General features: G+C 43.5%; 1 protein-coding gene across 2 annotated transcripts in view; it reads left to right on the top strand.

The window, feature by feature from the left end:
* Positions 1-16,178, top strand: part of MED27 (mediator complex subunit 27) — a 197,084-nt gene that overhangs the window by 127,923 nt on the left and 52,983 nt on the right. For both annotated transcript variants that reach the window (XM_008698681.2, XM_040632102.1), the window contains exon 4: positions 4,345-4,438. In XM_008698681.2, the coding sequence (XP_008696903.1) occupies positions 4,345-4,438 (94 nt within the window). The remainder of the gene's footprint in view (positions 1-4,344; positions 4,439-16,178) is intronic.

Here is a 16,178-nt window from a genome sequence, read left to right as displayed (position 1 = left end):
CAGAATGGGAGGGGGTGCCTGGCTGGCTCAGTCAGTTAAGCGTCTGACTCTTGATTTTGGCTCAGGTCGTGATCTTGGCGTCATGGGACTGAGCCCCGAGTTGGGGTCTGTGCTGACTGCGGAGCCTACTTGTCCCTCTCCCTCTGCTTCCCCCCCCCCCCCAGTTCATGCACATGCACTCTCTCTCTCATAAATAAATAAATAAAATCTTAAAAAATCAACAGAATGGGGGGGCACTTGGCTGGCTCGGTGCAGCGTGCGACTCTTGATCTTGCGGTTATGGGTTTGAGCCCCACGTTGGGTGTAGAGATTACTTAAAAAAATAAAACCTTAAAAATAAATCAAAAGCATGGGGCTTTGCTTTTAAGAAATACCTCTCATTCTTTCCGAGCTAGTTCACTTTTTAAGGCCTTGTCTTTATCTTACGGTCCTTTCTAGAGGTGGGAGAGAACTGTTTGGTACTGAGTTCCTAAAAACCGCACACACACTTGAAAGATGTCGGTCTCCTGTCAGCCCCCTTTCCCAGGAGCAAGTGGCCTTCCACAACCCCTCTTCTCAGACACCACTGCTTCAGTCTGCTTACTGTCCTTGTTTCCTTACCACTGGGCCTCCTGTGGTTTTCCCTCCCTTCAGCTCCAAGTCTGAAACTGTCCAGGACATTCTCTGAGGAAAACCTGATAGGTTCATCAGTGTGATTACTCCCTGACCTTCATAACTGACACATTGGTGTTCACTTTTTAACAAATGGCATTATGTTGTCTGTTATCTCTTGTGAGTCCCAGGTTTTGAACTAAAATCTTCATGTTGTGAGTGGAGCGTTAATCTCCCTCTCCTCCCAAGAGAGCATAGCTTTTATATGTCCCTGATTTAATGGATATGTAATTTAATTTATCATATCCAATGGATACGAAATCCAATACAAAACCCTTAATAGATAGTTTTGCATCTTAGCTATTGTATTATACATCCCCAGTGTGATTGGTGGTGAGCACAAGTGCTGGTATGATTTTATTCTCGAAGGATGTGAGCCAGACCCAGCTCCGTTGGTGCTGTGGGTTGGCATCGTCATAGCGAGCCTCCACTGGTGGGAGAGTTCATCGCGCTAAGAGAGCGCATTTCTGCAGAGCAGACCCACGATGTCCCAGTGAGAGTATTTGTAATTTTCCAGTCCTTAGTATGTGCCAGACACCATGCTAAGTACTTAATGTCAGTGCTTATTAAACCTTAAGAGAGTTAAGTTCCATTTGGGCCAGAAAAAGAGAAGACTCTCTTTCGGAGGAATGTGTCCAGGAAAAAACGGACCTGACAGATTGCCTGGTATGTCTGACTAGTGCGGGAGAGTTTCAGAACTCTCGGGTGTAGAGTTCAGGGATAGCACTGCAGTAGGCACACAGAACACTAACCAAGGGAAAAGGCAAAACAGAGAGCTAGACAAATAAATGTATGTACTCATGAACCCCTTTGTGGCTCAGCTACTTAAAATAGATGCAGAGATTTGGGGCGCTTGGGTGCTTAGTCACTTGAGTGTCCAACTCTTGATTTTGGCTCGGGTCATGATCTCAGGGTCATGCAATCAAGCCATGGATTCAGCTTCATGCTGGGCATGGAGCCTGCTCAGGATTCTTTCTCTCTCTCTCCTTCTCTCTCAAAAAAAAAAAAAAAAAATTTTTTTTTTAATATGTATGCAGAGATTTTAGAATGTACACACCAAATACTGATTTAAGCAAAAATTATGATATAACTTGCATTAGAGTCTAACCAGGAAAACAGGAATTCGAGTATTTAAAACTGAGAGAATTTAATCCAGGGCATTGGTTATGTAGATGATTGAGGTGAGAAGCCAAACGGGAGACAGTGAGGCTGCCAGAGAGGAGCAGCAGGAAGCTGCTACCGTCCCTAGACCAGAAGGGCAGGGGGAGGAGCCTCTGGATTAGAGTCCAGTGCCAGGATGGTGACAGCTAAATTCTGATCTCCTATAGAAGAAGGTCACTAGGTCATGCTTACAGTGAAAGCATCCTAGCCACAGCAGTAAGACAACAAAAAGAAAAGGCACCCAAATGAGCAAGGAAGAAGTACAACTTTCACTATTTGCAGATGACACGATACTATATATAGAAAACCTGAAAGACTCCACCAAAAAAACTGCTAGAACCAATACACGAATTCAGTAAAGTCGCAGGATCCAAAAATCAACGTACAGAAACCTGTTGCATTTCAATATACCAGTAACGGAGGAGAGATGAAGGAATCAGTCCCATTTACAATTGCAATTGCACCATAAACAGTAAGATACCTAGGAATAAACCTAGCCAAAGAGGTGAAAGCCTGTACTCTGAAAACTATAAAATACTGATGAAAGAACCTGAAGATGACACCGAGAAATGGAAAGACATTCCATGTTCATGGATTAGAATAACAAATATTGTTAAAATGTCTTTACTACCCAAGGCAATCTCCACATTTAGTGCAATCCCTATCAAAATACCAACAGCATTTTTCATGGAACTAGAACAAAAAATTCTAAAATGTGTATGGAACCACAAAAGACCCCAAAGAGCCAAAGCATTCTTGAAAAAGAAGAGCACAGCTGGAAGCATCACAGTTCCAGACTTCAAGTTCTATTCCAAAGCCACAGTAATCGGAACAGTATGGTACTGACACAAAAATAAAACATGAAGATCAATGAAACAGAAGAGAAAATTCAGAAATGAACCCACAATTATGGTCAATTAATCTAACAAAGCAGGAAAGAATATCCAATGAGGAGAAAAGACTGTCCCTTCAACAAATGGTGTTGGGAAAACTGGACAGCAACATGCAAAAGAATGAAACTGGACCATTCTCCTTCACCATACACAAAGTTCAGAATGTATTAAAGACCTAAATGGGAGACCTGAAACCATAAAAGTCCTCGAAGAAAGCATAAGCAATAATTTCTCTGACATCAGCCATAGCAGATTTTTACTAGATCCGTCTCCTGAAGCAAGGCAGACCAAAACGAAAATAAACTCCTGAGTCTACATCAAAATAAAAAGTTTCCGCACAGTCAAAAGAAACAGTCAACAAAACTAAAAGGCAACCTATGGAATGGGAGAAGATATTTGCAAATGACATATCCAATAAAGGCTGAGTAACCAAAATATATAAAGAACTTATAAAACTTAACACCCAGAAAAGGAATAATCCAATTTAAAAATGGGCAGAAGACACGAATAGACACTTTTCCAAAGAAGACGTACAGATGGCCAACAGACATATAAAAAGGTGCTCAACATCACTGATCATCAGGGAAATAGAAGTAAAAACTACAATGAGATATCACCTCACACCTGTCAGAATGGCCAAAATCAGTAACACAAAAAACAACAGGTGTTGACAAGGATGCAGAGAAAGGGGAACCCTCTTGCACTGTTGGGAATGTAAACTGGTGCAGCCACTTTGGAAAACAGTATGGAGGTTCCTCAGAAAGTTAAAAATAGAACTATCCTATAATCCAGCAATCTCACTACTAGATATTTACCCAAAATACAAAGATACTTATTCAAAGGGATATATGCACCCCAGTGTTTATAGCAGCGTTATTTACAATAGCCAAATTATGGAAGCAGCCCAAGTGTCCATCAGTTGATGAACAGATAAAGAATGGATAAAGGAAAACACACACACACACACCACACACACATACACACACACACACACAATGGAATATTATTCAGCTTAAACAAGAATGAAATCTTGCCATTTGCAACTGCATGATGGAGATATAGAGTATTATACCAAGTGAAATAGGCCAGGGAAAGACAAATACCATACGATTTCACTTACACGTGGAATTTAAGAAATAAAACAAATGAGCAAAGGGGGGAAAAAGAGAAGGGGGAACAAACCCAAAAACAGACTGTTTACTATAGAGAACACACTTCTGGTCACCGGGGAGGGGGTGGGGATTCAGGAATGCTCTTGTGAGGAGCAGTGGATGTTGTACAGATTTGTTGAATCGCTATATTGTACACCTGAAAGCGCTATTACACTGTACGTTAACTAACTAGAATTTAAATAAAAACTTAAAATGAGATGAAAAGCAAGAACTGACATTAAAAACATACCATGTAGAAATATGGAAGTAAATACCAGTAGAACGCACTAAACACTGGTTGGCCCTGAAAGGCAAAAGGAGGAACGAGGGAGTCGTATTTTTTGTAAAAAGACTTATAAATCCCGTTTGCCTTCTTGGCTGTTTTGCACTGATAAACAGCTGAAGAGAGACGTCTTTCGCATACCGTAGATTTGTGTTTCCTTGACCAAGGTTCCAGTTCATACATGTGCGTTTCTTTTTCCACTTAGATATGTTGATGATGTGATCAGCCGCATTGACAGGATGTTTCCTGAAATGTCCATCCACTTATCCAGGCCCAATGGCACATCAGCAATGCTTCTGGTAAGTTCTGCTTGACCGGTCTGTAGGGCCATGTGAGGGAAGACTAGCCTCAAGATTAAGTCTCTGGCTCTGTGTCGTAAGGTCTAGAGAATGGAGACTAAATCCCAGTTTAATGGTGAATAACATATTTCTCTTCACTGGTTTCCTGTAGTTTCAAAATTCTGCACATTGCAACTTGGCTTTTGAATGAAATTGCAGAGCCCATGTAAGAATGACCCAGCGAGGAAATACACCGTCAGAGCATTCCACCTGTTAGTTCAGGATGTGTTGGTGACTCTTTTAGATTGTCTCAAAGAAATGCCCAACTCTTGGATCCTGCTAAGAAAGGCACCATCTTAGAATCAGGTTCAGGGCGCCTGGGTGGTTCAGTTGGTTGAGCTTCAGACTCTTGATTTTTGGCTCAGGTCATGATGTCATGGGTCGTGAGATTGAGCCCCGTGTCAGGCTCCATGATCAGTGCAGAGTCTGCTTGAGATTCTCTCTCTCCCTCTGCCCCTCCCCTGCTCACTCAAGTGCCCTCTCTCTCTCTCTGTCTCTCTCTCAAATAAATAAATAAAATCCAAAAAATAAAAAATAAAACCAAACCAGTTTCTTTGGGAAATCCATTATTGAAGAAAGTGTTCTTGAGACCTTATCACGGATGATTTTCAATTTTGTTGCTTCTGATTTTGAGTTGCTCTGAGCAGGTTGGCCTCATGACCATACCACTGATGTTTGCATTTGCAAGAATTCACCAAAGACAGGTGTGATTGGGAAATCCAGTGGCATAGAAATGCTCCATTTTATCAGTCACTAGAAAGGCACGGAGGCCTCAGGGACGTGAGGCTGCTGTAGCGTTCGGCGTGGCGACGTGCGCTTGCAGAACTCTGCTCTGAACACAGATTTTCAGGAGCCGCCACATTTTACAAAAAGCAGAATTAGTCGAATCAAGAGTGGTGGTTTTTCATGGGCGTCAGGGAGGTGAGCCTCAGGACCGAGTGTTTTTTTGTGTCTCGTCAGTTGCTACTGCTTTGGGGCGTCTTGTGAACTGCCCGTACTTTAGCGTTTTACTTTTGCAGAGTCTTATAAAAAGCTAGTCACCCAGGATAAGCCCCGATTCACTCCAGCCGTTCACCTGAGGAGACCGGCCTTACTGTGTGTGTGCGTGTGGATTTCTCTTAAGAAAGGAAGAGATGTGGGCTTATTAAATGGGTGTTATTTCTTTTGGGAGAAAAAAATTAGTGAACATTTGGGTATCACGCTACTTGAAATTCTTTCAGTTAAAAAATACAGTGAATGAGGTAATACAGTGTTCTTTTAATAGAAAAAGAAAACAATTTGTATCTGTCTATAAAACATGCAATATCTTCTGCCTCAGTTAAATGTACAAATTGTCTAAATTTTAAGATCCTCCAGACCCAGCAGCTAAAACATAAATCCTGCTTTCAGCGTACTTGACAGGGACCAAAGGAGTTAATGAAGATAAAAATGAGAGCATCCTCAGTGCAATAGGTTTGTTCAAATTATTTCTGGGTCATTGAGCTTCCATTTCGTGATGGAGGTAGGGATTTGGTGTTGAAGGGAACGAGCAGAGGGAACAGGATCATAGGGAAACAGGTCTAAGATATTAGAGTTACTTCCACCTGAGAAAGCGGGCTTTTATTTCACAGTGACCTGTCGGCCCCGTCTGCTTTCCCGTGGGGCTGCTGTTTTAACAAACCGATGAGGGAGTTTAGTGGCTCGATTCAGGGGAAAACCCCGTTTTCTGTGTGCATTTTTACCCCCGTGCGTGGCTAATTCAGAGCGCTGTGTGCGTCTGGCCAGCTAGTTGTTAGCTTCCTTCGGTGACACAGGAATTCACGTGAGGTGAAGCGTGTTTATGGGAGTAGCAGTGGGAAATCGGATTCAGAGTCCGATTGCTGGGAGGATAATTATACTTCTAACGGAACTGCTTGATTTGGCTTTTACTTTCACAAGGTGGCATTTTATGAAGTTGTAGACCTCTGGCCCATTTGGTGCTGCCACACAGACACCTTCTCTGAGGCTGAAGGGGCTTCTCACCTGGCAGAGGAGCAGGACCAGCAGCCCCCCTCCTGTCCTTGCCCGGCAGCTGCTGCCCGTGACTTCGGTGGAGAATGTTCGGGGTCTGTACCGTAGGCAGTGAGGGCACCCCCGCAGGAGGTGCAAGCTAGAGTTGGAGGTGTTGTTTTCTGGAGTTGAGTCTGGAATGGATTGTCGACATCTGGAGTAGAGTGTGTTCTGGAAAGCTTGGGAGGTGAGCGAGACTGACCAGGACAGACCGTTAAGGCTGAAGCGGGACACACATGAGCAGTCTCTGCTGACGTCTCCTTTCACCTGCCTTGGCCAAGGTGCAGACTGCACCTGTGCTTTCTAATAAAATGACATTTCCTCCTGCGTCAGCCAGGCTTCCTTGAATGCAGTCAACAGAAACCTGCTCTGATTAACTTAAGCAAGACGGTTTTTGTCTTTGTTTTGCTTTCTAATGATGCCGGATGCTCACAGACCGGAAGGTAGAGTTGATCTGCCGGGAGCGACAAAAACCAGGGCAGCTCCAGGGGTGTCCAGAGCAGGATGACGGTCCCTTGGTGTCCAAATAACTCGGTGTCCACTGCCTTCTATCCCATGCCCGTGCTCCTACAACCTGGGCGAAACACTCCCACCAGGCTCACCTAAACTTGTTCCTCTGTGATGGGAAGGAAGTCATGCCTTGGTGTCCCCATGGAAAAAGCGGTCTGCGCCACTCCGCTCCCAGCACTCCATGGAGTGGAGGAGGCGATCCCCTGCAAAAGAGGGCCAGGGCTGGGAAAGCAGCAGTCTGCATGGGAAAGTAGGCGTCGGCTTGTCGACCTGCTGCAAGTCTTCGGGGTGCTTTCCTCCTCCCATCGGTTATAGCTCATGGTGGCAACAAGTAAGATTTGGACTGCCGGGCACGGAGCTGGTAATTTCTTCTTCAAGTTTTATTATACAATTTGATACATACAAACGAACAGGTGTAACGTATGTGTCAATTACAAAGCATAACAATAACCCCAGGAGCTCCCCACTCAATTTAAGAAGCAAAACATAACCAATGTGTGCCTCTCCGCCCAGAGTCGCCACCCTCCTGACAACGCTCCTCCTCTCTTCCTTTCTTAAATGCATTTCACCAGCTGGGCGTGCCTTCCTAACTAGTATACAAACTAGTTCTGTTGAATTCTGAACTTTATAAAAGTAGTGTCATATTGTGTGTATTCTTTCTTCTCGTGCTTTCTCTTTCGTTCTCTCTCTCTGGTGTGTGTGGTTCCTGAGGTGTGTGCATGCTGGGTTGAATCTGGTCGTTGGACCATCTTCCCTGTTAGGTAATAGTCCGTTCTGTGACTGTGTGCACTTTATTCTTCCTCTGTATGTGTTTGCGTTGTTTCCAGTTGTGCTTCCTGAATAATGGGGACCTGAGCATTCTTGCCCTTGCACCAGAGGGCAGGTAGGTGTTTAGCCCAAGCTCTGGAGCCAGTGCAGGCCCCCGTCGGGAGGAGGAGGAGGAGTGCTGGGAGCGGAGTGGCGCAGACCGCTTTTTCCTCAGGGCCACTTGAGTGTGAAATGCAATGGCATGGTGCCCACACTGGCCTACGAGGGGGCCCAGAAATGGCTCCATTAAAGTGACCTGTCTTCTCCGATCAGCACGTTCCGCTGACTTGTTATAGACCTCTTCCAGTTTGGCGTATGAGTACTGGCCCCCCACCCCCGGCAGGGGGGTTCTTTGTGCACATGCGTAGTAAAACGACGTAAAGTCATTGAACTCCAGAGCATTCTGTGAACAAAAGGCAGGTGTGGTGATCTGTTCTGATTTCCCCTTCACCAAGCAGTTACTGCCAAGAAGCAGCAGAGTGCCTCAGTGTACTAAGATCTATAGTCGGGAGCCATGGTCTAACATCAGGTTTCTTCACAGTGTAGAAGGGGAGACGGGAGGGTGTAGATTTGGTCCTTCTCTAGGGGACTAGGGTCAGTTTGACTCATCGAAAGCAAAACCAGCCTTTCTTTGGTGGCTGGAATCATCAGGCCTTCAGAGCCCATCAGAACCATCAGGAGCGGCCAGCTTCCGGCCTGGACACTGCATTTGACTTGAAGCACATACATGTATCCCTTTCACATGTGTGGACCCCCAGATAGTGCATGTGTGGGCGGTGGAGGCTAGAGGAGGGAAGGGAGGACCCGTAAGTGCCCAGGAAGTGTTTGCTGCATAGATACATGGATGACAGATAAAAGCATCTTTCTCTTCCATAGGTATCAGTTTGTCCATCTTGGCTGCAGTGGGGACCTGCTGCTCAGGGGAGAGGCAGTCAGCATTGGTACTAGTTTGATTCCAGAACTGTCAGAACAGTTACCGCCTTAACTTCTTCTGGCGTCTTTGTGAGCCTTAGGTAATCGGCTGTATCCTGTAAACACCAAGTCCTAGCTGATGGGAAGTATAAACTTTCAGCCTCTTACATAATCTTTAAATACACTGTGGCTGGCTCTCTGCTCTGTTGGGGGGTGGAGGGGGCTGTTTGGTGTTGTGTAAGTTAATAACTCATGATATAATAAATCCTGTTTCCGTTCTTTGAAGGGATGAGCTCAGCCATCCAAAAATAAATCTAGCTATGTTGATATTTAGTTTCAGTTAATCTACCACCTAACATCCCATTATTAATTTTCTTCAAACAGTCAAAATATTGTAAGAGCTTAACTGAGTCAGAGACTAGAACAAGCAGCTGGCTTCTTTTGGCATTTAAAACATTAGTCTACAATTTTTTACTGATCCACTAGGTATACGAACGTAGAAAAGAAGAAAAAGATGAAGCCTCAACCATAATATTTGAAATATACCTTGATATTTTATAAATTAATCTTTATGTTATATGATTTGTAAGAGAGAAAACTCATTTATCAATCTTTCTAAATATACATTTTAACTAACCTTTAATCTCTTTAACATATTCATGCCTTGCTTTTGAATGACACATCTTTTTTAAACTGTTCAGACACATTATCTCATTTTGCTCTATCAGAAGCTCTCGCGGTAGGAAAGACTGTTGAACAGCTAAACCGCTTAGCTATTCTGGGCTTCGATTTCTCCAGTGGGTTCCATAGTTCTCGAACTTTAGTAGACCCAAGAGTCACCAGTCTAGTTTGTGGAAAATGCACACCGCTGGCAGACCGCACAGAAATTCTGATTCTGTGGCTCCACGGTGGAGCCCAAGAGCCGCATCTCACAGGTGCCCTACCGAAGCCTCGGGTCATCTGTGCAGCACGTTTTGAGAACCAGTATTCAACCCATTGTACCCTTGGAGTTCCAGTGAAGGCGTGTCTGCTTGATAAGTCCCAGCTCTGGCATCAGACTGTTTTATGAGCTAGGTTCCTAAAGCATTCGTTCACTTCCTTAGTAAATATTCTGAGCACCAGGAGAGAAGAGCATGGTCGTGGGTGCCGCTCAGCATTGGCTGAGGTCCTGCACTCGTGGAGCCTGTGTTGTGCAATGGGAAATGGACGGGATACCAGCAGCTGGTGATAAGGCCAAGGGGGAAGGAAGCAGGACAGGGGCTGGAGAGAGACAGAGGTGCCATGGGAGTGGGCTGGGGGATCAGGGAAGCCCCCTGTGAGTAGACACCTGCAGGAAGTGGGCCGAGGGGCTGAGCTGGGTCCAGGAGGGGCGGCACAGGTGCAAAAGACCTTAGGGGATGACAGTGGATGTGTTCAGATAAAATCAAGGAGGCGAGGATGGCCAGAGTGCCAGGAGCCAGGGGAGGAATGAGACTGCGGAGCCACACCACGGTGGACTAGACTCACAGACGGTATGGAGGGCTGGGGTTTTTTAAATTTTATTTTAACCTTAGGTGTAGAATTGAATTGATCATGATCCTTGATTCATGACACACTTGTCATCATTGATCCAGGCATGGCCCTTTCGAATTTCTTTAATAATACAGTGAGCATTTGTGAACCTACCACCCAGCCCCAGAGCTATAATTTATCTGTAACCTGTGTACTCCATGAGCAGCCCCTCCCGTCCCCTGCCTCTGCCCTGTAGGGAGCTGTCAGCCCTCCCTTCTCGTGTTGTTCTCTTCCCTGCCCTGTTACAAGGGAAGCTTTAACACGTATATATGCATTCTTAAATAATGTATTCTTTAATTTTTCCTGTTGTACTTAATTATTTTTAAAAGATATCAAATGTTGTCTTCAGGGACTTAATTTTTTCACTCAACACTTTTCCTTGATATCATTCAAATAGTTGGCTTAGCTATAGCTTATTTTGCTAGTATGAAATATTCCATTATATGAATATATGCTAATTTAGTTACCCTTCTTTCTTTCAGTGGTTGTTGATTTGTTTCTGGTTTTGGTTTTTATTATGAGCAGTCTGCTCTGAACATTCTTGTTCATATCCTTGGGACCCTGGGCTCAGGTTTTTCCCGGAGCTACTCCTAGGAGCAGAGTGCTCGGTTTAGGGCAGTGGTTCTCAGCTGGGGTGATTTTTGCCTCCCCAGGGACATTTGACAAAGTCTAGAAACATTTTTACTTGTCACAGCTCGGGGGAAGGGGTGCTCCTGGTGTGCAGGGGGTAGAGCCCAGACCCGCTGCTAACCATCTTACAGTGAATAGGACAGTCCCCCACCTGAGAGGGCCGTCCAGCCCAAAATCGAAGTGCCAAAATAGAGAAAGCCTGTGTTAGGGCATGCGGACATGTGACTGCCCGTGAAAACGCCAGAGGGTTTTCCTAGATGGCTGCACTCATTTACACCCACCAGCAATTCCAAAGCAGCAAAACTTGTCTTTCCCAAACATAGAAAGATTCAGATGGTGACTTTGGTTGACCTTCAGAGATTTCTGAAGGCCGTCCGCTGCTGACGTTCTGTGACGCCACAGCAGTCACTTTAGGAAACTCCACCCATGTGTTAGCATTTTTGTCACAGCACAGAACATTATTGGAATTCTTTGTTAAATGCTTTTTTTTTTAATGCTGTTTTGTAAGATTTATTCAAAAATCCAGTCAAGAAATGAGCAGAAGACATGAACAGACATTTTCCCAAAGAAGACATACAAATGGCTAAGAGACACATGAAAAAATATTCGGCATCAGGGAAATACAAATCAAAACCACAGTGAGATACCACCTCACACCGATCAAAATGGCTAAAACGAACAAGTCAGGAAACAACAGGTGTTAGCGAGGATCTGGAGAAAGGGGAACCCTCTTACACTGCTGGTGGGAATGCAAGCTGGTGCAGCCACTGTGGAAAACAGTATGGAGGTTCCTCAAAAAGTTACAGATAGAGCTACCCTACAACCCAGCAATTGCACTACTAGGTATTTATCCAAAGGATGTAAACATAGTGATTCGAAGGCACACATACACCCCAACGTTCATAGCAGCAGTGTCCACAGTAGCCGAACTCTGGAAAGAGCCCAGATGTCCATCGACAGATGAATGGATAAAGAAGATGTGGTATATATATATATATACAATGGAATATTACTCAGCCATCAGAAAGAATGAAATCTTACCATTTGCAACGTCATAGACAGAACTAGAGGGTATTATGCTAAGCGAAATAAGCCAGTCAGAGAAAGACAGATACCATATGATTTCACTCATATGTGGAACTTAAGAAACAAAACAGATGAACATAGGGGAAGGGAGGGAAAAATAAAATAAGATAAAAACAGAGTGGAAGGCAAACCATAAGAGACTCTTAACTCTAGGAAAGAAGCCGAGGGTTGCTGGAGGAGAGGTGGGTGGGGGGAAGGGGTAATTGGGTGATGGGCATTAAGGAGGGCACTTGATGTTATGAGTCCTGGATGTTGTATAAGATTGATGAATCACTAAGTTCTACTTCTGAAACTAGTAATACACTATATGTTAACTAAATTAAATTTAAATTAAAAATTTTTTTAAAAATCCGTTTTTATAGTTCTGCATTTTGGACACATCAAAATTGCTTTACCAAACCTGGTTCCAAAAGACATTTGTTTCCAAAGATCAGATCCATTCTTAGTGGCAACAGCTCTCAATTATGGTTTGGCAACAAGGGGTCATAGAGACCCTTTCAGGAAGTCTACAAAGTCACAACTATTGTTATGGCAATACCAAGACATAGCTCTCCTTTCTTGCTCTTGTTTACTCATACATTAACGGTAGAGTTTTTCAGAACCGTTATCACGTAAGATGATGTCATCACACTGACACACCTATTGATTGGCTCCAATAGTCTTCAAACATTTCTGTTTTATTTTTAATATGGTAAATGTTGGTGGCTGGATCCCACAGAAACAGAAGCTCCTTGGGGTCCTCAGTAATTTTCAAGAGTATAGAGAGGTCCCAAGACCAAAATATTTGAGAACTGGTACTTCAGGGAGAAGTATATTCAACTATTAAGCATATTCAAAGCAGTATATCAAACTAAATTTCAGAAAGGTGGTTCCAGAAATGTTTGTTGCAGTGGCAGTGATGTGATTGGAAATTTGTTAGTGATAGAAAACTTTGAGGTTTAAAAAAACAATTCAAAAAGTACAAGGCAAAGGGATGGGGGACATTCTACAGGACAGTTAGCCCTGTTTCTTCAACAGTCAGTGACGGGGGAAAAACAGGGAGGGTGGAATGCTGCAAAGGCTCAACAGCAGTGTGCGAAGTGTGGCCCTTGTGTGGATCCCGACTCAACAAACCAACGGTAGGAGGAGATTTTCTTCAGCAGTCCAAGTGGTCTGCCCGTGGTGTGCATTTCAGCTGACACCAAGGAATTTGGGGTGATTTTGTTAGGTGTGGTAATGACCTCATAGTCAGGAAACAAAAGGTCTGTGTGCCGGAGGTGGATACTGGAGTTTGTATAGCTGACACGACGTGATATACAAGGTGTGCTTTAAAATACTGCAGCAGAAGAAGGGGAGGGATAGATGAAGCAGGTGTGGCAAATCGTCATCGTTTTTTAATCTGGGTAGTTATTAAGCAATTTCTCTTCCTTTGTGTCTGAACATATTCTCGATCAGAAACACCGTTTGTGGCCGTCTAGATGCACGTCTGTCCACAAATTCTCCAAACAATGCAGAAAAACAAAACAAATACAACTACAGAAACCACACAGTACGCACAACTAGACGACCAGGAGTGCCCACGCTCCAAACTATCTGTGATTTAAAAAAAAAAAAAAAAGCAAACAAATCCTAGTGGGCTGTATCACTTGCATACTCACTGTTAAGCTTTGCTGAGGGGAAAATGCCTCACAGAAGAGGACATACTGTGTAGTTGCATTGCATGAAGTTCTAGAACAGGCCAAAACTAAGGTGGATAAGAGCAGAACAGCATTCCCCTGGGAGGGATGGGGCAGACATTGACTGGGAAGGGCATGAAGGAACACTCTACGGTGGGGCAAATGTTCTGTATCTTCATGGAGATGTGATTTATATGGCTGTATGCACTTTTCAGAATTCAGAGAATGGTACGCTAAAGATAGATACACTTCATCATAGACAAATTTTACCTCACATTTTAAATAAATGTTAAACTCTACTTAAGGATGTGCTTGCCTAAGTGTTTAGGGATGAAGTGTACTAATGACTGCAACTTTCAAATGCATCAAAAAAATAAAATGGGTTGATAGATAAATGAATAGATAGATGGATATATGGATGAATCTGTGATAAAGCAAGTAGAGAGAAATGACGGTTACAGAATCTAGCTCATGGGAATATGGACGTTCACTGTACAATTCTTCCAGGTTCTGAGATATTTCATAATGAAATGTTGAACAAATAAATACCTCCACTGAAGGCAGGCTGCACCCCCAAAGCAGAAGAAAATAGTCTAATATGGCACTCCGAACTGGTTTTAATATCCTCAAGCATTTGGGGAAAAAGACTTTTTAAAAAGTCCTGAATCAGAAATTGAGAACAGAAATGAAATGAAAAGGATTCCGTATACTCTGGAAAACTTGGAAGAAAATGATAAAACTGTCCCAGAAATGAAAACTGAGTTTCAAGATGTTTGAGGAGGAACATGTTCACATGAAGTTTAATAGAAAACATTGAGGAAAGACGGGAAACAACCAGGAGAATGACACTAAGAACAAAGAAGCAGAACGGGTCAGAGGGTAAGTGGTTGAAGTGAAACGCAGGCAGAGAAGAAACAACATGTGTATAATCAGAGTCTGTGGAGAAGAAAAACGAAAGAATGGAACAAATGGTCTCAACATGTAAGACTGTAAGAAAAATTTCTAAGTTAAAGAAGGGCTGAATCTGCACATTGTAAAGGCTCGCCAGATGCTTGGGAAAATTGACCAGCAACAATCGAATCTAAGATACGTTCTAATAATGCTAGCAGACTTCAAAGATAGAGAAAAAAATCCTCAAAGCTTCTAAGAGAGAAAAAAAAATGCAATAACTTACAAGGCAGAAGAATTAGACTGGCACCAGACGTCTCAAAAACAATACATAAGGCAAAGCAGTGATGCAGCGGCATTTTCAAAGAAAGTGCGAACCAAGGATATATGTGTCTTTCAAGTAGCAAGGCCCAGAAAAACCATTTTAAACGTACAAGAATTCTCTGCCTGTCAGCCCGTCCTGTGGAATCTACCAGAGGATGGGCTACATCCGCCCAGGGGCGAGTGCAGAGCCTGAGCCTGGGGACCGACAGTGAGCATGCGATGTGTTCGGTTGTTGGTGCAAGACTCTTTGTGTGTGTGATAGATAAGTGTGGAAGGACACCATTAAAAATAGATAAACGAGATGCTATCTAAGAAAAATGGGCGTCTACGGGCATTCAGACGTGTAGGTACAAGGGTAAGCATGAGAACAAAAATACACGCCTTCCTGAATATCGTCCATCAATCAATCACTGAGCGAGCCAGCAAAAAAATAGCATCGCTCAGAGAAGGAAGCATTGCAAAGAGAGTGCACGTGATAAGTATATAATTATGTAACCAAGTTGAGACCGTATGTATCAGTAAATGTGAATGAATTTAATGCGATCATTAAAAGATTTTTTTTCAGTTGATATTGAAGTTCATATGGAGGAGAGGATAGGAAGACACCAAAAAAGAACTTGTCTTTGGGGCATTGAAACATACTCTGAAGCTTCTCTAATTAAAACTGTGTGGTATTGGCTTATCCGTAGACACTCAGGCTGGTAGAATAAAATAGGCAAGAGGTAGACTCAAGTACATATGAAACTTGAGCATAAGATAAGGGTAGCATCTCAAATCAGTAGAGCCTCAATCATAGAAAGGAAAAAGCTTTTAGGTGGCGAAAAACATCATAGTAAAGTCAAGACAGCTGGCAGTCTGGGAGGACATATTTGCAACCTATATCACAGATACAGAGCTAACATCCCTAAGATCATTTTTTAGATCTTAAAGGGGAAAAGACCAAAAATAGGGTAGAAAATGGGGAGGGGGCAGACAATTCACGCCCCCCCCAGAAAGACATCAAAATGGTATTTACACAGGAAAAGATGTTCACCCTTACCCATCAGTAGAGAAATGCAAATTAGAACTGCTCTTAGGTACCATTTCTCACTACCAGACTGGCAGAAATTAAAAAAGTATCACGGCACATTCTGCTGGTGGGCCCTCAGGCAAACACACACGGCCGCACGTTGCTGGTGGGAACGCAGAGCGGTGCAGCTATGCGGAGGAAGTTCGGCAGTGGCTAACACAACTGTGTGTGCTGTACCTCTTCACCCAGCGGTGCTACTCCGGAAAGTCACGCCGCGCACATACGTCCTACACGACGAACA

Source organism: Ursus maritimus, unplaced genomic scaffold (genome assembly GCF_017311325.1).
Source record: "Ursus maritimus isolate PB19 unplaced genomic scaffold, ASM1731132v1 scaffold_17, whole genome shotgun sequence".
In the NCBI taxonomy this organism is placed as follows: Eukaryota; Metazoa; Chordata; class Mammalia; order Carnivora; family Ursidae; genus Ursus; species Ursus maritimus.
The sequence above is the reverse complement of the archived record's forward strand: the minus strand, read 5'-3'. Positions and strand labels throughout refer to the sequence as shown.